At 44.3% G+C, this 22,792-nt stretch overlaps 1 protein-coding gene across 1 annotated transcript in view; it reads left to right on the top strand.

The window, feature by feature from the left end:
• Window positions 1–22,792, top strand: part of DNAH9 (dynein axonemal heavy chain 9) — a 333,822-nt gene that overhangs the window by 46,452 nt on the left and 264,578 nt on the right. The window contains exons 14-17 of the mRNA XM_042917480.1: window positions 422–663; window positions 6,739–6,874; window positions 10,594–10,790; window positions 10,882–11,306. Of these exons, the coding sequence (XP_042773414.1) occupies window positions 422–663; window positions 6,739–6,874; window positions 10,594–10,790; window positions 10,882–11,306 (1,000 nt within the window). The remainder of the gene's footprint in view (window positions 1–421; window positions 664–6,738; window positions 6,875–10,593; window positions 10,791–10,881; window positions 11,307–22,792) is intronic.

Here is a 22,792-nt window from a genome sequence, read left to right on the forward strand (position 1 = left end):
GCACAGAGCCCGACACGGGGCTCGAACTCAGGACCGTGAGATCATGACCTGAGCCGAAGTTGGACGCTTAACCGACTGAGCCACCCAGGCGCCCCTGTTTTCAACATTTAATGAGGCGAAAGTGCTTTTCAGAAGGTCCATAACCCAAATACAATCATGATGGTGCACTGGTGTGCCCCAGCAACTATGACGATTTCTGTGCACTTGGTTGGTAAGCATTACCTCCTCGTTTCTTTTCCTCTGTAAGCAGGGTGATGGTAAGCACTGGCTTTTCAACACAGCCAGGAAGAAAAAGACTCTGGTGCTAACAAAATAGCTTGTGCAAGAAAGCCTTTTGAAACCTACAGATATTAAATCCGTACCTTCCGTAGCGACTAGACCTTTAACTCTTTCAATTAAATGTATTTCTTTTGGGGAGCAGGCATTTGGGATTATGTCATTCAAATCACCAACAGCGTTCATGATCTCGAACAAAGGATTCAGAAAGCCCAAGACAATGTGGAAGAGATTCAAAACATCATGAAAACATGGGTGTCTCCGATATTTAAGAGAAAAGATGGAAAAAAGGAATGTCTCCTTTCCATGGATGACCAGCGCAACCGGATGGAAAGATACTACTATCTCATCAAAGAATCTGGACTTAAGATTCATGCCCTCGTTCAGGTAATAACGAGGTGTAGCCTGTCGGATGCACCTACCACTCGCAGAGGGAAAGCGTCAGGAAGTGTTTGGATGCAGTAAGTGATTTGAAAATTAGAACGCTCAACAGATCCCGTGACTTCTGCATTCAGGGTAGAAGTTTATAGTGCGAGCGAGAGAACTAAAGCTAACAGATCGGTAGAGAGAAAAGTCACATTCCGGTACCAGTGTGTCAAAATTAATACTGTCGTAACGGTGTCACCGCATGACCTAAGTCCCACGCCAAACCCCGAGGACATGGAAGGAGATGCCAAGTACAGAACCCTAGAGTCCGTAATGGATCACAGTTGCTATTTTTGATTAGCTGTGGTTTGAATCCCAGTAACATGCTGTACTTTGACTCTGTTAATTTTGTTTATCTGTTTTCTAATTCATTAATTTCTCTGTTTTTAAGTTTTATTTTGAGAGAGCGAGAGAGAGAGCACCATCAGGGGAGGGGTAGAGAGGGGGTGGAGAGGGGATCCTAAGCAGGCTCTGCACTGTCAGCTCGGAGCCCGACTCGGGGCTCGAACTCACAAACTGTGAGATCGTGACCTGAGCCAAAATCAATAGTTGGACGCTTAACCAACTGAGCCACTGAGGCACCCTTCTAGTTCATTAATTTCTGTTCTTTGTGCTTTATCCTTTCTTTCCTTAATTTGAGGTGGTTCTCCCCTTTTCATTCTCCCCCTACCTGCCAAGGGCAGAAACTTAGGGTATTGATTCTAAGCCTTTCTTCTTTTCTGATACAAGCATTTGATGTAATTTTCTCTCTTAGCTGTATTTTAGTTGCATTGCACAAATTTCATGTGCCTCATTTGCATTGTCGTTCACTCTTAAATTTTTCTGCTCGTGACTCATTGTTTAATGGTCATTTGGAAGCACACTGTTTCATTTCCATATGTTCAGGGCTTCTCTGGATAGCTTAGTGAAATCGACCTTGAGTTCAGTCCAATTGTGGCCAGAGAAAGTACTCTGTAAGATCCAAATCATTTGGAATTCGCCAAAACTTGTTCCATGACCTAGAATACTGTCCCATCTTACTGCACATTGCTTGTACACTTGACAATGCCTTCATTCTTCCGTTGTTGGGTGTAGTGCTCTATGAATCTCCGTTAAAGTTCAAAGTGGTTGATACTGTTGTTCAGATCCTCTGTATGGTTTCAGGATTTCTTGTCTGTGTGTTCTACCAATTACCGAAAGGGCCGTGTTAACATCTCCGCCTGTGACTTTAGGTGATTTGTGTAACCCTTTAGTGCGGTCCGAGTTTTCATCAAGTTTGTGATGCTCTTTTAATATAGACACATTTATAATATCACGACTTTCTGATTCCTTCTCTTATAGACGGTATAGTAGAAACTTACTTTCCTAACAACTCTGCCTATTAACTGGGATGTTTAGACTATTACGGTTAGTGTAATTATGGGTGTGCTTGGATTTAGCCCTACCATCTTGCTATTTCCTGTTTGCTTCATCTCTGTTGTGTTGTTCTGCTCCTCTGTTCCTTCCTTCTTGTTATTCGCTATTTTTTTTTTTACTTAACGTTTATTTATTATTGAGAGATAGAGACAGAGCATGAGCATGGGAGGGGCAGAGAGAGGAGGAGACACAGAATCCGAAGCAGGCTCCAGGCTCTGAGCTATTAGCACAGAGCCCGACTTGGGGCTCGAACTCATCGCGAGATCATGACCTGAGCTGAGGTCAGACACTCAGCTGACTGAGCCATCCAGGCGCCCCTGTTATTCTCTATTTTTAAAAATATCCTATTCTGATTTCTCAATGGGTATCCCATCTTTTACTTTAATGATGCTGTCATTGCATTACATTTGCAATGGTTGTTGTGGGTTATAGGTCTCTAATTACAATCAGTGATTGTTTTCCCATGAAATATAGGAATGTAGCCACAGTATGGTTCAATTCAAACACCCCCGTTCATCTTTGGCACTGTTGGGGTGTGTGTGTGTGTGTGTGTGTGTGTGTGTGTGTGTGTGTAACAAATCCCACACTAAATCCCAGGCCTTGTAGAGTATTCTATATTTTTGCCTTAAAAACTCAAGAAAAGGGACTCCTGGGTGGCTCAGTCGGTTAAGCGTCCGACTTCGGCTCAGGTCACGATCTCACGGTGCGTGGGTTCGAGCCCCGCGTCGGGCTCTGTGCTGACAGCTCGGAGCCTGGAGCCTGCTTCCGATTCTGTGTCTCCCTCTCTCTCTGCCCTTCCCCCACTCATACCCTGTCTGTCTCCATCTCTCAAAAATGAATAAACATTAGAAAAAAAACTCAAGAAAAAAATACTTCTGGTATTTTAGATCCACCCACAGACTCGCCATTTCCAGACTTATTTTTTTCCCCTTTTCTGTAAAACTGACTTGCCACCTGGAGTCATTTCTCTGCAGCCTGAAGAACTCCGTTCAGTTTTTCTTGCAGTTCCAGTCTGCTAACGACCCATTCTCTCAGGTTTTTGTTTATCTGAGATGTCCTTGTGTCACTTCTGGTTTTGGCGGATAGTTTCATTAGATCTAGAATTCTGCGTAGACGGTTTTATTTTCCCTCCACAAGTTATTTCCTTGTCTCCTCCCCTCCGATGTTTCTGATGCGAAGCCAGCTGCAATTGGTGTCTTTGCTCCTGGATATGCAGTGTATTGTTTCTCCCAGGCTTCTTTTAATAGATTCTTTTTTATTTTTATTTATTTATTTATTTTAAAAAAAAATGTTTTTTTTTAACGTTTTATTTATTTTTGAGACAGAAAGAGACAGAGCATGAACAGGGGAGGGGCAGAGACAGAGGGAGACACAGAATCGGAAGCAGGCTCCAGGCTCTGAGCCATCAGCCCAGAGCCCGACGCGGGGCTCGAACTCACGGACCGCGAGATCGTGACCTGAGCTGAAGTCGGACGCTTAACCGACTGAGCCACCCAGGCGCCCCTAGATTCTTTTTTAAAAAATCCTTGGATTTCTTTTTTCTGCCTCACTACAATGTGCTAAATAGGTTTACTTTCTGTTCACCCAGCTTGGAGTATGTGGCTTATTGAACCTGTTTTTCATTAAATTGGAGGAGTTTCTTTTTTCTCTTTTTAATTAAGAAAAAATTTTTTAAATGTTTTATTTATTTTTGACAGAGAGAGACATGGAGCATGAGCGGGGAGGGGCAGAGAGAGAGGGAGACGCAGAATCTGAAGCAGGCTCCAGGCTCCGAGCCATCAGCACAGAGCCTGAGGCAGGGCTCGAACTCATGAACCGTGAGATCGTGACCAGAGCCAAACAAAGTCGGCCGCTTAACCCACTGAGCCACCCAAGCGCCCCAAATTTGAGTTTCTAATCAAATTATGCCATGCTTGTCTCCTGATTCCAACATCCGTTTTATTTTCTGCGTCTGTTTTTGTTTTTAATGTGACAGAAGTTCCTTTTTGTCTCCGTGAAACAAGTCTTAGGAACAGGCATCCCCGGATTGGTATGGCGGCTATTTGCTGAGTATGTTGTTGGTGATTATTTCCTCTCTCGGTTAAATGTCACACTCTCCTGCTGCTTGGCGTGTCTAGTGATGTTTTCTTATTATATCTTAGTCATGTCGGATGCCACTTTAGGATCTGAGTGTCAGTCCCCTTAAAGGGTTCGTGTTTTGCCTTGGCAGGCAGTTAACTTACCGGTGGGTCAGCTGGTCCTGCCGAGGCTCGGTTTTAAGCTTTGTGAGGGTGGGTCCGAGGGGGCCTGACTCTAGGACAAAGCAGCTCTAACCCCCAAGCACGGCGTTGCTGGGGGCCCAGCAGAATGTGCCTGGGCTATCTGTAAGATGTCCTCATTTATGTCCGAAGGCACACAGATATTTTCCAGATATATTACCAGATATTCCCACATACATTACCGCAGGCCCACACAGTCTCCATGCAGCTTCACAGCACCCTGGCAACTGTTCTCCCCCAGGCCTCGCAGAGTCTGGCCCTAAGGATGTGCAGCTTACCACCCAGAGACTCCAGAAGATTCAGCAATCTCAGGAGCCCCAGACCCCAACTGCTGGGTGGTCGTCTGCCCATCAGGAAGGACGCTGTCACTGCGGTCTACTTCTCCATGCCATGGTTGGGAAAGTGCCTCTAGGTCGGGAGCCAGGTGGTTTGTGAAACTCACCGTGTGTGTGTGTGTGTGTGTGTGTGTGTGTGTGTGTGTGTGTGTGTATTTCCCTTCTCCCGAGGAGCACAGCCCCATGTTCCTGTTATCTAATTGCCCCCCAAGAATGGTTTCTTGTGCTGCATCTGCCATAGCTGCATCTGTGTCGCGGACGGACAGGTCTGATCTCACCCCTCTGTCTTGGCCAGAAAATCGGAAACTGGAGCCGTTTCTTCTTGGTTCACAGAAATCCCAACAGTTTTGCCCCTCCTCCCCACCCCCTGACCATAGTAGATTTGAGGTAAAGAGTCGAAAGGTACGGAGAGCTATACTGAGAGCATGACGTTGAGATAAAACCGTACAAAGCAGTCAGAACTGAATGTTTTACACAATAAAGAAGCAAACAGACATACAGGCTTACTAATACCCGAGAACAACTCTATATTGTCACTGTGTTGTGATTTGTGTGATGTTGGGCTTTAAATCATTCAGAAACTCTTCTACCTGTGTAGGAAGGAAAGGGGTATGTTAATGCATTTTGGAAATTTTAGAGTTTTATCATGTAAAGACAGGATCTTGAGACTTTTTTTTCTTTTCAATATTTTATTTAACTTCTAGTTAGTTAACACACAGTGCAACATTGGTTTCAGGAGTAGAATTCGGTGATGCATCACTTACATACAACAGCCAGGGCTCATCCCAACAGATGCCCTCCTTAATGCCCATCTAGCCCATCCCCCACCCACGTCTCTCCATCAATCCTCAGTTTGTTCTCTGCATTTAAGAATCTATGAGGGGCGCCTGGGTGGCTCAGTTGGTTAAGCGTCTGACGGCTCAGGTCATGATCTTGCGGTACACGGGTTTGAGCCCCGCGTCGGGCTCTGTGCTGGCAGCTTGGAGCCTGGAGCCTGCTTTGGATTCTGTGTCTCCCTGTCTCTCTCTGCCTCTCCCTTGCTTGTGTTCTCTTTCTCTCTCAAAACTTAACGTTAAAAAAAATTTTAATAAAGAATGAGATTTTTTAAATTTATTTTTGGGAGAGAGCACGAGCAGAGGAGGGGCGGAGAAAGAGTGAGAGGGGATCTCAAGCAGGCTCCACACTTGCAGTGCAGAGCCGGGTATGGGGTCCGATCTCATCAACGGTGAGATCGTGAACCTGAGCAGAGATCAAGAGTCAGAGGCTTAACCCACTGAGCCACCCAGGCGCTGCTATGAGATTTTTTTTTAATTCAGGGGGGTTTATACGTGGAAATGTTTGTAAAGGGGCGTGAGTCGCCTAAAAAACGTACCTCTTCAGAGTAGTTACCACTTTCTTTGAAGATGTGCGATAAATAGAAAGTCGATGTCAGAAGGCTTAATGATGAAAATGATGGCGGTAGGTGGGATGTGTGTGCCCCACGCCACCAGATCAGGGAGGAGGGAGAGAGCACGCATGCATTCCTTGATGTGTGTACGTTTTCTAAATCACTCAGCCGGCTGCTTTTAATACCAACTGCCCTGAGCAAACCCCTCCAGCTCATTTCTGAGGACTCGCCAGGAAATGCTTTACTTGCTTGAACCCCAAAGTTCTTACACGCCTTGAATCACCAAGCCCTCTCTCCATAGCGTCCCTTTTTCTCTCTGCCCTGACTCCCGTCTTGATATTGCTTCTCCACGGTGCACCCGTCAGCACTTATAAATCAACACCCTATGTCCCATCTTTCCTGGGAAAGTGGCCGGGCCCCCTCCTCCTTCCTCAGGGACAGGATGAGACCCCATCTGCCCTTCACGGATTAACTTTGTGATTCTTTCGATCAACGATTAAACCCATTAGACAGTATGGATTCAACATCTGTGTGATAGCAAACTTTTCACGAGAATGCTTTTCTCCCCCCTCTAGGTTGTTTTCATTCCCGTTAATGAGAACTAGACCAGTCCTTCCATATTATTCAACATGGTTTCAATCCGTTCTTCTTTATTTTGTAGGAAAACCTAGGTCTGTTTGCCGCGGACCCAACCTCTAATATCTGGAAGGCTTATGTTAAGTACATAGATGATATGTTGCTGGATGGATTTTTTCTTGCCATTGAGTGCTCCCTCAAGTACCTTCTGGAAAACACCGGTATGTACTGGCTTATGGATGTGTGTTATTGCCGCAAAGATAACAGTGGCACCTGTTGAACAAAAGTGAAGTGTGATCGAGTGCTTTGTGACTTTTCCCAAAATGTTGTGGATGTTTTGTGAGCTACACACAGGAGAATAGCAAAGGTATTGAGTTTCTGAATTGTTCCCAGAGAAAAGATTTCTCTCTCTTTAAAACTCAGGTGATAAACCAGGCTCTCAGGTAGTGAAGCCCTTAGCAAAAGCAAAACCATAAATGCCAATTCTATCCAAATAAAGCTTCAGGGGGTGCCTGGCTGGCTTAGTCGGGAAAGTGTGCGACTCTTGATCTCGGGGTTGTGGGTTCGAGTCTGGGCTTGCCTCATGGTATTGGGAGGGGGACATTTTGTGCCTTCGAGCTTAATGTACTCTCTTTCTGTGGCCTTTCGAGAACACAGGCTGCAGCCAGGTTAAGTGGAAGAAACAGAAGTGTTTCTATGTGAAAAGAGTCAGACCAGCTGGGGATGAGATCGCTTTCAGGAGGAAAAGGAATGTTAAGAAGGGTAATGGGCATCGTCTGAAGTGGTTAAAAATCGCTTTGAATTTCTGATGGATAAAACTGAGTTAAGGTGCACAGTGTCGAGGATATAGTCAGGGCCAACATTGGCTAGGAAGTCATGGGATGGAAAGAGCGGAAGGGTTCAGGAAGAAGCTGAATTAAACCTTCACATTCTGGGACGCCTGGGTGGCTCAGTCATTTGGGTGTCCCGACTCTCGATCTCAGCTCAGGTCACGATCTTGAGGTGGTGAGTTCAGGGCCCGCATTGGGCTCTACGCTGGGCACGAAGCCTACTTACAAAAACAAGACCAACCCTTCATATCCTGATAGCTTCTGAGCAGGTTAGCTAGGATCACCCTGAAGAATTAATCAAAAGGGAAAGACCGAGGGGAATAGGTTGAAGCCAGAAGATAAAGGTGAGATGAGAGTTTAAGATATTAAGTCCAACCCAAGGAGAGAATCCAGAGGTCAAATGGATAGGTCAAGGTCAGTGTCCAGATACCCAGCCCAAAGAAGACGGCAGGTGCAGGCCCCTGGGCTGAGAATACAGAGGGAAGCGAGGCTCGGTGCTGGGTGTAGCTCAGACAGGCACACCCCATGTGGTCTTGGTAAGTGGAGTGACTGAGGTCAGCGGCACAGTCTTTGTTTGCAGGGTTGCAGGAAGCTCCAAATCAAGGAGATCAGGCAGCAGGAAACAGCCTCCAGTATAGTCAGCAAGATTGGGGTGGCGGGGTGGGGGGATCCCGGGGGCGAGTAGCCAGTGGGGCACAGAACGCAGGCACTGAGACCAGAGAACTGGCTTCTGGGGAGCAGCGCTGACAGTGCTCACCACAGAGAACCAACCACATGTCCTCTAGAAGGTCCGGGAAGATGCCCCAACACCCTTGCCGTAGGCACTGCATAAGAAATGGTCCCTAAACATAGTGACTCCACACTTGACCGGTGCCCGTCTAGCTCTCCCGACCTGGGCTGTCTCCCCTGCTTCCTTTATCATTTCCACCTTTTTGTGCTTGGTGAGACCAGGACCGTTCCCAGGGCTTGGGCTGGACTCCCTGTCGCCTCTCAGAATGCAAACCCTGCCCAGGTTAGATGCTACCCACCCTACTGAGAAATGCTCTTCCCCCTCCTGAGTCCCAAAGTGACTGACCTGTACTGAGACAATCTGGTTTTTTTTTTTTAATGTTTATTTTTATTTTTGAGACAGAGAGAGACAGAGCATGAACGGGGGAGGGGCAGAGAGAGAGGGAGACACAGAATCTGAAACAGGCTCCAGGCTCCGAGCTGTCAGCACAGAGCCCGACGCGGGGCTCGAACCCACATACCGCAAGATCGTGACCTGAGCCGAAGTCGGACGCTTAACCGACTGAGCCACCCAGGCGCCCCGACAATCTGGTTTTTACGGTCACGATGTTGTCATTCCGTCTCATGTAGGGATTCGGTTCTCATGAGAGCGCCTGGGACAGAAATCTCACGGTCAAAACAGTCTCATGAGTCTTCTACCTCCTGTAAACCCTACACAACCTGGTCTGTGAAGTTTTCAGTATCTCATATAGAGAGTAATGCAGAATATGTCCTGAGCACGTAATGCAAAGTGTGATGTTATAGGTGTTTTTAAAAACGATTCCATGATGGCATGATTACCGTGTATTCCCTTAAGTTAAATTTGCATTTGATGGGACCCTCCTGAATCCAGTCATGCAAATTTATCATCCCTGCAATTTTTTTTAATGTTTATTTACTTTTGAGAGAGAGAGAGAGAGAGAGAGTGCACAAGTGGAGGAGGGGCAGAGAGAGAGGGAGACACAGAATCTGACACAGGCTCCAGGCTCCGAGCTGTCAGCACAGAGCCCGACACAGGGCTCGAAGTCACAAACTGTGTGAGATCATGACCTGAGCCGAAGTCGGACGCTCAACCGACTGAGCCACCCAGGCACCCCCTATCGTCCCTACAGTTTTCAAAGCAAGGCCCTAGTCCTACTTATCTTTGAGGATCCCCCAGTTACTTTAGTTGGGGTGAGTGGCTAAGCTATGGTAACGAAAACTCCATCAATAACGTGGCTTAAAGGACAAAAAGGTCTATCCCCCAAGTTCTAGACTCAGGTGAGCGTTCAGGTTAGCGGGTGGGTTCCTGCCATGCTGTGGTTCCCCCACATTCGTGTTCCTGCCTTGTCTTCATTTCTGTGATGGAGCTGGGTCGCTGCCACATCCAGGCTCTAGTCCATGAGCGGAGAAAAGAGCGAGCACAGCGATGACTCCCCTGCTGTCTCAAGGGCTGCAGCCCAGAGGCGGCAGCCCTCGCTTTTCCCCACATCCTACTGGGGAGGGAATCGTGCCCACCCTGACCTCTGCTTCTAGGGAGGAAGGGGATGAGGATTCCGATGAGTCTCCACCACCCGCAGCATGCTGTGCAGAACAGTCTCCCGAATATTTCCAGTTAAGACGACCTGGGAATATAAGTGGTTATTAATAAAAGTTGAAGCGCTAATCTCGTACTTGGAACATCTTGCTCTGTGTTATATTTTGATTTAAATTTAGCAGGGCAAGTTAGTCTAGCAAGTAATCAGGGATCCATTAATTATGTATACTGTTTTTAAATTTTTTATCACCGTAGGACTACAGAATTAAAGTCAGTTCTGTTTTCATGGAACAGGATGAACGGCCAGGGTTGTGAGTTGTCTTTCATTTATTTGCTTACGCGACCATTGATAAGAACGCCTCGGTTCACCTAGTGACAACCGATGCGGTCGCGTGGCTGGTGCCGAGGAAGAAGTCAGCCGCTTCCTAGAAATGAGCTGTGCAAAATCAACCTGTTCTCCACCGCCCCCGCCTCGCTGCCCCGACCCAGGCACCTGGGAACGTGGAAGGGGACTGGCTTGGGTTGATCGGTCACTGGGACGTGCTCTCCGTGGATGGGAGGGTAAATGTCCTACAATGCCCAGGACGGCCCTGTGCAAGAATTGGCCTATTCGAAATGTCAGTGGCTCCCCTGTCGGTAAACACTGCAAGACCGTCCCCCCTCACCTTTTCCGGGGGGTTAGCAAATTTTACATTTCCATTTTTCCTATACCCAAACAGCTTGTGTTAAGGGAAAAAATGTTCCGAGTGCTTTGAGAACGGGTATGGCGCTTTGCCCGTCTTGACATCCTTCTTTGTTTTGTGTGTGTGTTTTCCTTGTGTTTCAGAAAATAAAGCTGGAGTCACCCCGATATTTGAGGCACAGCTGTGCTTAGTGATACCAGAATTAGTTTTCTCTCCATCCCTGGAGTCTGGAGTGAAGGGTGGCTTCTACGACACCGTTGAGGGTCTGGTGGCCAACATTTTTGGAATATCGTCTTTGGTGCCACGGCTTTCCCCACAGAACGGCTCTCTCCACTACCAGGTACCAAATCCGCAACCGTCCCGCCTTCCCCCGCAACCTCGTGCAAAGTGTTGGTGTAACCCGCCTGCTGTGGTCTTGCCCCCCACCCCAGGTTGACATGGAGGGCGTGGCCCACTTGGCCAGCTTGAGGAGCACGCTCCTGGACAGGGTTCAGAGCATGATGGCCCTCTGCAGTGGCTATCGGAACACTTTCAGCCAATACTCCTACCTCTACGTGGAGGACCGGAAGGAGGTTCTGAGTCAGTTTCTGTTGTATGGACATGTCCTCACACCCGAGGAAATGGAAGCCCACATAGATGATGGCCTTCCAGAGAACCCCCCTCTCCTCCATCAGTTCAAGGCACAGATCGACTCCTACGAAAAGCTCTACGAAGAAGTGTGCGGGCTGGAGCCCGTCAAGGTGTTTGACGGCTGGATGAAAATCGACGTGCGACCCCTTAAAGCATCTCTGCTGAACCTCATTAAGAGGTGGAGCCTCACGTTCAAGCAGCATCTCGTTGACCACGTCACTAACAGGTAAGACCGTCGTTCTAGCTTTCTTCCGGCATCCCGAGCCATTGGGGCCACCATGTTTTTTCATCTTCTTCATCGTTTTCCCCAGTGGGTTCATTGGCTCAGTGAAAAATTGAAACGGCTCATTGAGGTTCCAGGCCCTCGGACACTGGTGGTAACGTTAGTCCTGCCCTTTCCTTGGTTCACCAGGCGTGGCCTCTTTTGGTTTTATTTTCCGTCCGGGGCCCAGTGCGTGAAAGGCACTCGGTGAGTGGTAAACCACGTTCCGCGTGATGATGGCAGATCCAGGCTCCCTTTGCAGCCCTGTGAAATCTCTTCAAGACGAGGAAACGGAGGGCATCTAATGGGCCTCTTAGATTTTATTTCTACCACTCCCTCCTTGTCTCGGATCACCCCACTTTGCAACGTAGAAGTCACTAAATCCCCACACCCCCGATGCCCATGTGTGTGCCATTCTAGGCACGGGACAGACAGGACCTGACATTGTTCCCCGGGGCACCTTGACTACCCAGCACCAGGCTCTGCCACCCAAAGCATCGGCCTCCGGGTGAACAGGTCTGTGCTCAGTCTCCTGGTCACTTCACCTTGGTCTGCTCTGCACAGATCTGCCACAGTCAGAACCTCAACTAGCACCCCCCACCCTGAGTCCTTCGGGGCAGTCACGGTCCTTCTGTGCAGCCATCAGCCTGTGGTGTATCAGCTGCGCCTACAGGGGAGCCGACCCGCCCCCTCCCTTGATTCTGGGGGTGGTCTCGCTCAATGCTCCCGCCGCCCCGCCCGGTGATCTAGCACCGTGAGCAGAAAGGAAATGACCCCACGGAGGACGTGTCTGTTTGCAAATAAATTCCAAGAGACCCTACCGGGGTGAGGGTCCTCCGCTCTAGAAAACTCCAGGAGATCAGGGTGGGATGTTGGAAGTGGGTTTGCCTGGTGCTCTTAAGAAGAGGCCAGTTGTCCACATTCACGGAGATGTCTCTGAATGTCTCTGCTCCGCGGTCCCTCTCCATTGGTAGGTCTGGGGATCCAAGGACATGGAGGCATGTCTCAAAACACAGGCCTTATTATCATTCACGTGCGGTGGGGCCACCCGAGAGACCCCGTAGGCAATGACTGCCCCCGAGAAGAGAGTTGGTTCTACAACTGGATTCTCAGGACAGGACGCACCATGCCGCCCGTGCAGGGCTGCAAGGGGGAGGCACCGGGGTCCGTCAGGCAGAGGGAACAATGGGAAGACGTGGGCAAGAGCCTTTATTGTGGTTTCCCTGGAACAGAGCTGTCGAGACAGGGCCAGCGGGTGGACAGTTGGCTCTCTTGAATGAGTTGCGCAGGCTTTGGGGCCAGAGGGACTGACGGTGTCTAGGTTTTCGGTCCCTGGCCCTGGGGTGGTTAGGGCAGGTGGATAGGGGTCTGGAGTGTGAGAACCAGATAGAGGAGGTGGTTGGAGGCGTGGGCTCCGGGTGGATTGGTTTGCGTGTGGAAGGCAGGCTCAGAGGCAAGTCACTTAGTGCCTCAGAGTACGTGGTTGATACAGGATGCAGTGAAAGCACCTGCCGGGCGCCTCTCCGCCAGGTGCGACTTTGCAGGGTTTGGTAGTTGGTGTGACAGGATAAACACGCGGAGTTCTTGTCCTTTGACCACTATTTCCTTAAGCCCGAAAGGAGACGATGACCCGATTCCTCTGAGGTGCCTCGTCGTATCTTACCGTGGTAAATATTTTGCATTGCCCTGCTTCTGAATAAAGTGGCTCATCTTTTTATGTTGGTTTTTTTTTTTTTTTTGGTGAGTTTGTGGGTTTCTCCTTCTGTGCCCATACAGAGCGCTTACCCATTTTTTTCTTAAGTTTATTTATTTATTTTGAGAGAGAGAGAGAGGGAGGGAGTAGGGGAGGGGCAGAGAAAGAGGGAGACAGAGAATCCTAAGCAGGCTCCATGCCGTCAGCGCAGAGCCCGGTGTGGGGCTCGAACTCATGAACCATAAGATCACGACCCGAACGGAAGCCAAGAGTCGGACGCTTCACTGACTGAGCCACCCAGGTGCCCCTTGCCCACTTTTGGTCAGACTTTATTTTTGCCTTTATGATATTTACAAGATTTTCCTTTCGCTCTTTGGTATATACTCTCTCTAATCCTGTACGAGTTGTATGTATTGCAAACCCAGTCTCCCATTTTGTGACCTGTCTTTCCACTGCATTTATGGTATGTTTCCATGAACAGTTCATCGTAACGTAGCCACACGTGTTCGTTCATCTTTTCCCCTCTGTTGCCGTTGGTCTCGTTAAACAAATCCTTTTTCGCCCTGAGATCCTAATGGTGCTCTCCCATACCCTCTCCATAAAAGCTTTGTAGTTTCATCTTTCACATTAAGTAGCCCCTTATCTGCCGCTGCGCATTATATGACAAGATCCAAATTCCCATGGTTTTGTCATAAATCTTGGTATCTTGCCGGGCAAGTCCCCACCTTGTCCATTTTCATTAAGAATTCTCCACAATTCTTGGCCCTTACTGTTCTACATAAATGTAAAATTCTGTTTGTAGAACTAAAAAAAAACCTGTTGGGATTTTGATTCTGTTTGCAGTGACGATAGGTCAATTTGAGGACAGTAGTCATCCATACACGCTGAGTGTCCCTGCTCAAGAATGTGTCATCTTTCCGTTAACCTATGCCTTAAATGTCTCTCGATGAAATTTTGTAATCATTACCTTTAAGGTAATTCTCGTGTCTTTAAGATTTATTCCTAGGTATTTTAATTTTGGACTCCTGGCATAAACGATATTTTAAAATTATATGTTCTGTGGAAATGGAATTGATTTCTATTTATTGATGTTATATCAAGCATCTCTGCTGAATTAACTTATTAATTGCAATAATTTATCTGTGCTCTCCTTTGGATTTGCTATGTACATGGTCATCATCTACAAATTTATAATAGTTTTATTTCTTCCTTCTCTGTGTTTTTTTTTTTTTTTTTCTAATGCATTTTATTGCTGTTTTTTTCTTGCCGCACTGGCTAGGACTCGCAGTTTGATGTTGAATAAGGTGGTAATGACAGGTACCCTTATCTTGTCTGATCTTTTTTAAAAAAAAATTTTTTTTAATGTTATTTTTGAGAGACAGTGCGAGCAGGGGAGGGGCAGAGAGAGAGGGAGACACAGAATCCAAAGCAGGCTCCAGGCTCTGAGCTGTCAGCACAGATCCCGACGCGGGGCTCGAACCCACAAACCGCGAGATCATGACCTGAGCCGAAGTCAGACACCCGACTGACTAAGCCACCCAGGCACCCCATCTTGTCCGATCTTAAAGGCGATACTATAACATTTCACCACTAAACATAATATTTGCTGTGAGTTTTTGTGGATTCTATTTATGTAGTTAAAGAAGTTCCCTTCTTTTTTTTTTTTTTAAGTTTATTTAATAATTTTTTTAGTAATCTCTATACCCAGTGTGGGACTCGAACTCACAACCCCGAGATCAAGAGTCACATGCTCTTACAGCTGAGCCAGAGAAACCCCTAAAGAAATTCCATTCTATTCCTAATTGGTTAAGGGGATTTGACATAATGGCTATAACATTTTGTGAACTGCTTTTTCTAACCCTGTTAAAGATGATTCTATTTCTTTCCATTGAAATGTTAAAGCGGTGAATATATTAGTTGCTAATGTTAAGCCAGCCTAGTATTACTGAGAAAAGCCCAACACAAGGTATTATCTTTTCCAATATATCCACTGCTTAATTTTCTTTGAACACATATTGGTTATTGTTGATGTGTCTCTGTGATTGACATTGGCCTTCAGTTTTCCTTTCTCACGTTTTTGCTGACCATGCTCTGTGGTTTGGCTAGTTTCATAAAATGACTTAGGAAGTAATCCTTCCTGTTCATCCTCTGGAAGAGTTAGTGTAAGATTGGAATTCTCTGATCCTTGAAGATTTGATTTAAATCTCCCTTGAACATCTGGGCTCAGTGTTTTCTTTGTGACGAGTTTTGTACCTATGATTTTTCTAGTGGTAAGAGGGATGTTAAAGTTTTCCATTCCTTAGTAAGTCATAGTTGTCTGGGTACGTATCCGCTTCATGTAAATTCTTTAAATTATTGTCCTAAAATTCATAATCTTCTCTTGTCTGTTTACTCTCTGCAGAATCTATGATTATGTCCCCCTTGTCATTTCTATTCATTTCCATTTGTGCTTTCTGAATACTTTGATTAATCTTGCCAGAGATTTACAAAGAAGTATCTTATAAACTCCTGATCCTCTCTATCACAATTTAATTTCTATTTCAGTGACTTATTCTTTTATGTTTATTATGTCCTTCTATTTCCTTGGATTTATTTTTTCTCCTAGGCTAAGTTAAGATTGATGCTTGGCTTATTCACTTTGAGCTGTCTTTGTTAATGTAATATTTAAAGCAATGTAAAATATTTAAATGTAATTAATATAAATATTAAATGATATAATTAATTTACGAATTCCCTTCTTGGTACAATTTTATCTACATCTCACAGGTCTTCGTATGTAATATTTTCATTATAATTTAGTTCTAAGTCTTTAAAAACTTTTTTTTAATGTTTATTTTTGAGAGACAGAGACAGAGTGTGAGTGGGGTGGGGCAGAGAGAGAGAGAAAGACACAGAATCTGAAGAGGCTCCAGGCTCTGAGCTGTCAGCACAGAGCCCGACGCGGGGCTCGAACTCACAAGCCGTGAGATCATGACCTGAGCCGAAGTCGGATGCTTAACCGACTGAGCCACCCAGGCGCCCCTAGTTCTAAGTATTTTTAATACCCGTTATGATGTGTTTATATATATATATTTAATATTTTCACACATACGGTTCTTCCAGGTATATAGTTTTTTTAAGTTTTTCATTTTAACCCCAGGATGGTCCATACACAGTGTGATATTAGATTCAGATGTCCAATATAGTGATTCAACGCTTCGTATAGTACTCAGGGCTGATCATGGTAAATGCACGCTTAGTCCCCATCACTCGTTTCACCTATCACCCCTCCCACCTCCACTCTGGTGACCATCGGTCTGTTCTCTACAGTTAAGAGTCTGCTTTGTGGTTTGTGTCCTTTTCCTTTAGTTTGTTTCGTTTCTTAAATTTCACATACAAGCAAAGTTATATGGTATTTGTCATTCTCTGACCTGTTTCGCTTAGCCTTATACTCTCTAGCTTCCTCTGTGTTGTTGCAAATGGCAAGATTTCATTCTTTTCATAGCTGAATAATATTCCAGTGTGTGTGTGTGTGTGTGTGTGTGTGTGTGTGTGTGTGTGTGTATCTATCTCACCTCTTCTTCATCCATTCATCAGTTGATGGACACTTGGGCTGCTTCCATAGTTTGGCTCTTATAAATAGTGCTGCTGTAAACATACAGCTGCATATATCCTTTCTAATTAGTATTTTGTATTTGGGGGGTAAATACCCAGTAGTGTGATTACTGGATCATAGGGCAGTTCTCTTTTTAACTTAAAAATTTTTTTAAATGTTTATTTATTTTTGAGAGAGAGAGAGAGAGAGAGACAGAATGTGAGCAGGGGAGGGGCAGAGAGAGAGGGAGACACGAATCCGAAGCAGGCTCCAGGCTCTGAGCCGTCAGCACAGAGCCTGACATGGGGCTGAAACTCATGAACTGTGAGATCATGACCTGAGCCGAAGTCAGATGTTTAACTGACTGAGCCACCCAAAAGCCCCTATTTTTAACTTTAAAAAAAAAAAAATGTTAATTTAGTTTTGAAAGAAAGAAAGCGTGCAAGCAGGGGAGGGACAGAAGAAGAGGGAGAGACAGAATCTGAAGCAGGCTCCATGCTGAGCAAGGAGCCCATCGTGGGGGCTTGATCTCATGACCATGAGATCATGACCTGGGCCAAAATAAAGACTCGGATGCTTCACCAACTGAGCCACCCAGGTGGCCCTATTTTTAACTTTTTCAGGAACCTCCATACCGTTTTCCAGAGTGGCTGCACCAATTTGCACTCCCACCAACAGTGCAGGAAGGTTCCCCTTTCCCCATATTCTCACCAACACCTGTTGTATCCTGTGTTGTTGACTTTAGCCTTTCTGACTGTTATGAGGTGATACGTCATTGTGGTTTTGATTTGCATTTCCCTGATGATGAGTGATGTTGAGCATCTTTTCATGTGTCTGTTGGCCATCTGTAGGTCGTCTTTGGAGATCTGTTCATGGCATCTGCCCATTTTTACTTGGATTATTGTTTTTTTGGGTGTTGAATTGTACAAATTCATATAGTTTGGATACTAACCCTCTGTTGGATATGTTCTTTGCAAATATCTTTTCCCATTCAGTATATTGTCTTTTAGTTTCATTGATTGTTTCCTATGCTGTGCAGAAGCTTTGTTTGTGTTTTGATGTAGTCCAATAGTTTATTTTTGCTTTTGTTTCCTTTGCCTCAGGAGACTTATCTAGAAAGATGTGATTAGGCCACTGTCAGAAAAATCACTGCCTGTGTTCTCTTCTAGGATTTTTATGATTTCAGGTCTCACGTTTAATGTTGAATCTATTTTGAGTTTATTTTTGTGTATGGTGTAAGAAAGTGGTCCAGTTTCATTCTTTTGCATGTAGCTGTCCAGGTTTCCCAGCACCATTTGTTGAAGAGACTTTTTTCTCGCTGCGTATTCTTGCCTCTTTTGTTGAACATTGATTGACCATATAATCGTGGGTTTGTTTCTGGGCTTTCTACCCTGTTCCGTTGATCTATGTGTCTGTTTTTGTGCCAGTACCATACTGTTTTGATTACTGGAGCTTTGTAGTATAACTTGAAATCCAGAATTGTGATGCCTCCAGCTTTGTTTTTCTTTTTCTTTTTTTTTTTTTCTTTTTTTTAATATATGAAATTTATTGTCAAATTGGTTTCCTTGTTTTTCTTTTTAAAGATTGTTTTGGCTGTTTGGATTCTTTCAGGGTTCCTTACAAATTTTAAGATTATTTGTTGTAGTTCTGTGAAAAATGCTGTAGTATTTTGGTAGGGATTGCATTAAGTCTGTAGATTGCTTTGGGTGGTATGGGCATTTTATTTTTTATTAAAAAAATTTTTTTCAACATTTATTTATTTTTGAGAGACAGAAACAGAGAATGAGCAGGGGAGGGGCAGAGAGAGAGGGAGACACAGAATCGGAAGCAGGCTCCAGGCTCCGAGCCATCAGCACAGAGCCCAATGCGGGGCTCAAACCCACAATCCGTGAGATTGTGACCTGAGCCGAAGTCGGTGGCTTCACTGACTGAGCCACCCAGGCACCCTAGGGTAGTATGGGCATTTTAACAATATTTGTTCTTCCAGTTCATGACCACGTGATACCTTTCCATTTGTCCGTGTCATCTTCAGTTTCTTTCATCCACATTTTATAGTTTATAGGACACAGATCTTTCACCTCCTTGATTAAGTTTATTCCTAGGTATTTTATTATTTTTGGTACAATTGTAAATGGGATTGTTTTCTTAATTTCTCTTTCTGTTGCTTCACTATTGATGTATAGAAATGCAATGGGTTCGTGTATGTTGATCTTGTGTCCTGTGACCTTATTGAATTCATTTATCAATTCTAGTAGTTTTCTGGTGGCATCTTTGGGATTTCCCATATATAGTGTCATGTCATCTGAAGTGAAAGTTTCACTACTTCCCTACTAATCTGGATACCTTTTATTCATTTTTCTTGTTCATTTGCTGTGGCTAGAACTTCCAGTACTATGTTGAATAAAAGTGGTGAGTGGACATCCTTGTCTTGTTCCTGATCTTGGGGTGAAAGCTCTTGGGTTTTCACCATAGAGTATGATGTTAGCTGTGAGGTTTTCATATATGGCCTTTATTATGTTGAGGTATATTCCCTCTAAGCCTGGTTTGTTGAGGGTTTTGATCGTGAATGGACGTCATACTTTATTAAATGCTTTTTCTGCCTCTTTTGAAATGATCATATGGTTCTTATTTCTCATAATGTGATGTGTCACGTTGATTGATTTGTAATTATTGAACCACCGTTGCATCCTGGGAATCCACTCGATCGTGGAAAATGACCTTTTTAATGTATTGCTGGATTTGGTTTGCTAATATTTTGTTGAGGATTTTTGCATCTGTGTTAATCATACATATTGGCCTATAGCGTGGGTGTGGGTGTGTGTGGGTGTGGGTGTGTGGGTGGTATCTTTTCTGGTTTGGATATCAGGTAATGCAGATCTTGTAGAATGAATTTGGAAGTTTTCCTTCTATTTTTTTGGAATAATTTGAGAAGAATAAGTATTCATCCTTCTTTAAATATTTGGGAGAATTCACCTGTGAAGCCATCTGGTCCTGGACTTTTGTTTTTCTGGGAGTTTTTTGATTACTGATTCAATTTCATTGCCGGTAATTGGTTTGTTTAAATTTTCTGTTTCTTCCTTGTTTAGTTTTGTGAGGTTATATGTTTCCAGGAATTTATGCATTTCTTCTAGGTTGTCCAATTTGTTGGTATATCATTTTTCATAATCTATAATCTTTTGTATTTCTGTGATATCAATTATTTCTCCTGTTTGATCTGATTTTGTTTGAGTTCTCTCTCTCTCTCTTGCTCTCTCTCTCTCTTGCTCTCTCTCTCTCTCTTTTGGTGAGTCTGGCTAAAGGTTTGTCAAGTGTGTTGATCTTTTCAACGAACCAGCTCCTGGTTTCATTGAGGTGTTCTATGGCTTTTTTAGTTGTTATTTCATTTATTCCTTCTCTAATCTTTGTTGTTGCCTTCCTTCTACTGTTTTTGGGTTTTGTGGGTTCTTATTCTAGCTCCTTAGGTGTAAGGTTATTTATTTGAAATTTTTCTTGCTTCTTAAGTTTGGCCTGTATTACTATAAACTTCCCTCTTAGAACCACTTTTGCTGCGTGCCAAAGATTTTGGACCATTCTGTTTTCATTTTCATTTGTCTCCATGGATTTTTGGATTTCCTTTTTGATATCTTGGTTGACCCATTCATTGTTTAGTAGCATGTCCTTTAATCTCCATGAATTTGTGTTCTTTCCAGATTTTTTTCTTAGGATTGATTTCTAGTTTCATAGCATTGTGGTCAGAAAAGATGCACGGAATAACTTCAGTCTCCTTGAATTTGTTGACATGTGTTTTGTGGCCTAATATGTACTCTATCCTGAAGAATGTTCCATGTGCACTTGAAGAGAATGCATATTCTGCTGTTTTAGGATGGAATGTTGTGAATGTATCTATTTAATGCATCTGGTCCCATGTGTCCTTCAAAGCCACTGTTTGCTCATTCATACTCTGTTGGGATGGTCTGTCCATTGATATAAGTGGGGTGTTAAAGGTCTCTACTATTATTGTATTACTATCGATTATTTCCTTTGTTTGCTATTAACTGTTTTAAGTATTTTGGTGCCTCCATGTTGGGTGCATAAATATTTACAACTGTTACATCTCATTGGATTGTCCCATCAGTGATTACATAGTGTCTTCTTTGTCTCTTGTTATCATCTTTGTTTTAATATCTATTTTGTCTAATACAGTAATTGCTAACCTGGCTTTCTTTCCACATTCATTTGTATGATAAATGTTTCTCCATCCCCTCACTTTCAGTCTTTAGGTGTCTTTAGGTCTGAAATGAGTCTCCTGTAGGCAGCATATAGGTGGGTCTTGTTTTCTTTTCGGTCACCCTGTGTCTTTTGATTGGCATTTAGCCCGTGGACATTCAAAGCAATTATTGATAGGTATGTATTTATTGCCATTTTGTTACTTGTTTTATGGTTGTTTTTGTAGTTCTTCTCTGTTTCTTCTCTTGCTCTCTTCTCTCATTGTAAGTTGGCTTTATCTTTACTGATATATATGAAGTCCTTTCTCTTCATTTTTTTTTTTTGCATATCTATTACCGGTTTTTGATTTGTGGTTACCGTTAGACTTCTATGTAACATCTTCTGCATATAACAGACTATGGTAAGTTGATGGTTGCTTAATTTTGAACCCAATCTTCACTCCTCTCCCCTCCTTGTTTTAGGTATATGGTGTCATGTTTTAATCCTTTTATTTTGTGAGTCCCTGGACTGATTTTTACAGATATACTTACTTTTACTGTGTTGTGCTTCCTACTTTCCTTAGTCTTGCTTATGGTCTTTCCTTTCCACTCAGAGTCCCCTTTAACATTTCTTGTAGGGCTGGTTTGTGGTCATGAATTCCTTTAAACTTTGTTGGTTTGAGAAACTCTTTATTTCTCCTTCTATTCTGAATGACTGCCTTGCTGGATAGAACATTCTTGGCTGCAGGTTTTTTCCTTTCAACACTTTGAATATATCATTCTACTCCCTTCTGACTTGCAAAGTTTCTGCTGAAAAATCTGCTCATAGCCTTATGGGGTTTCCCTTGTATGTAACTGCTCTCTTTTTTGCTTTAAAAATTCTCTCTTTAGTGCTACTTTTTGCCATCTTAATTACTACATGTCTTAGTGTGGGCCTCCTTGCACTGATTTTGTTGGAGGATCTCTGTGCCTTCTGGATCCGGGTTTCTGTTTCCTTCCCCGGATTTGGGAAAATTTCAGCTATTATGTCTACAAATAAATGTTCTGTCACCCTTTTCTTTCTCTTCTCCTTCTAGGATGACTATAATGCACATGAAATTATGCTTGATGGTATCACTGAGGTCTCTAAGTCTATTCTTATTTTGCATAATTGTTTTTCACTCACCTGCTCAACTTGAAGACTTTCCATTATTCTGTCTTCCAGGTCATTGATTTATTCTTCTACCTCATCTTGTCTGCTGTTTACTCTGTTTAGCACATTTTTATTTCATTTATCATGTACTTCATCTCTGATTAGTTCCTTTTTGTCGCACTGTTAAGGATCTCACTGATATCCTCCGCTCTTTTCTCAAATCCAGTGAGTATCTTTATGACTATTACTTTAAATTCTCTATCAGACATATTACTTATGTCAGTTTTGCTTGGGTCTCTTGCTGTGGTTTGGTCCTGTTCTTTCATTTGGGACATAGTCCTCTGTCTCCTCATTTTATCTAACTCTGTGTCTGTTTCTCTGTGTTAGGACAGACAGCTGTTTACTGCACTTGAAAGTAGCGCAGTGAAGAAGGAGGACCCTCTTCTTATGAAGAAGAGGTTCTCTAGTTCCTGGTAGTGCAGTGTCCCCTGTTCACCAGAACCTGGTGCTTCAGGGATGTGTCCTATGTGTGACGTGTGTGCCCATCTGTTGTGGCTGAGTCGCTTCTTCCTTCAGTCCAGTCATCTGCAGTGATTCTCCTTGCTTACTCTGGGCAGGGTTTGGTTCCTGTGGTGTTAGTGGGCCAGTCTTAGGATGCCTTGGACTTGACTTGAGTCGGACCAGGCGTTTGCCAGAGATGCAGTAGCACCAAACTGCACGGCACCTTCCCTGTGTTGTCCCCTGAGAATCTTTCATTGGTGGGCGGGGCCTGCGGTCAGACCAGATGCCCGTCTCCAGCCCACTGCCGGGGCCACAGGCCGACTGCTGTGGGTGGCTATCTTTCCCCCTCCAGGGAAGAAGTCCCTT

Source organism: Panthera leo, chromosome E1 (assembly GCF_018350215.1).
Source record: "Panthera leo isolate Ple1 chromosome E1, P.leo_Ple1_pat1.1, whole genome shotgun sequence".
Taxonomy (NCBI): Eukaryota; Metazoa; Chordata; class Mammalia; order Carnivora; family Felidae; genus Panthera; species Panthera leo.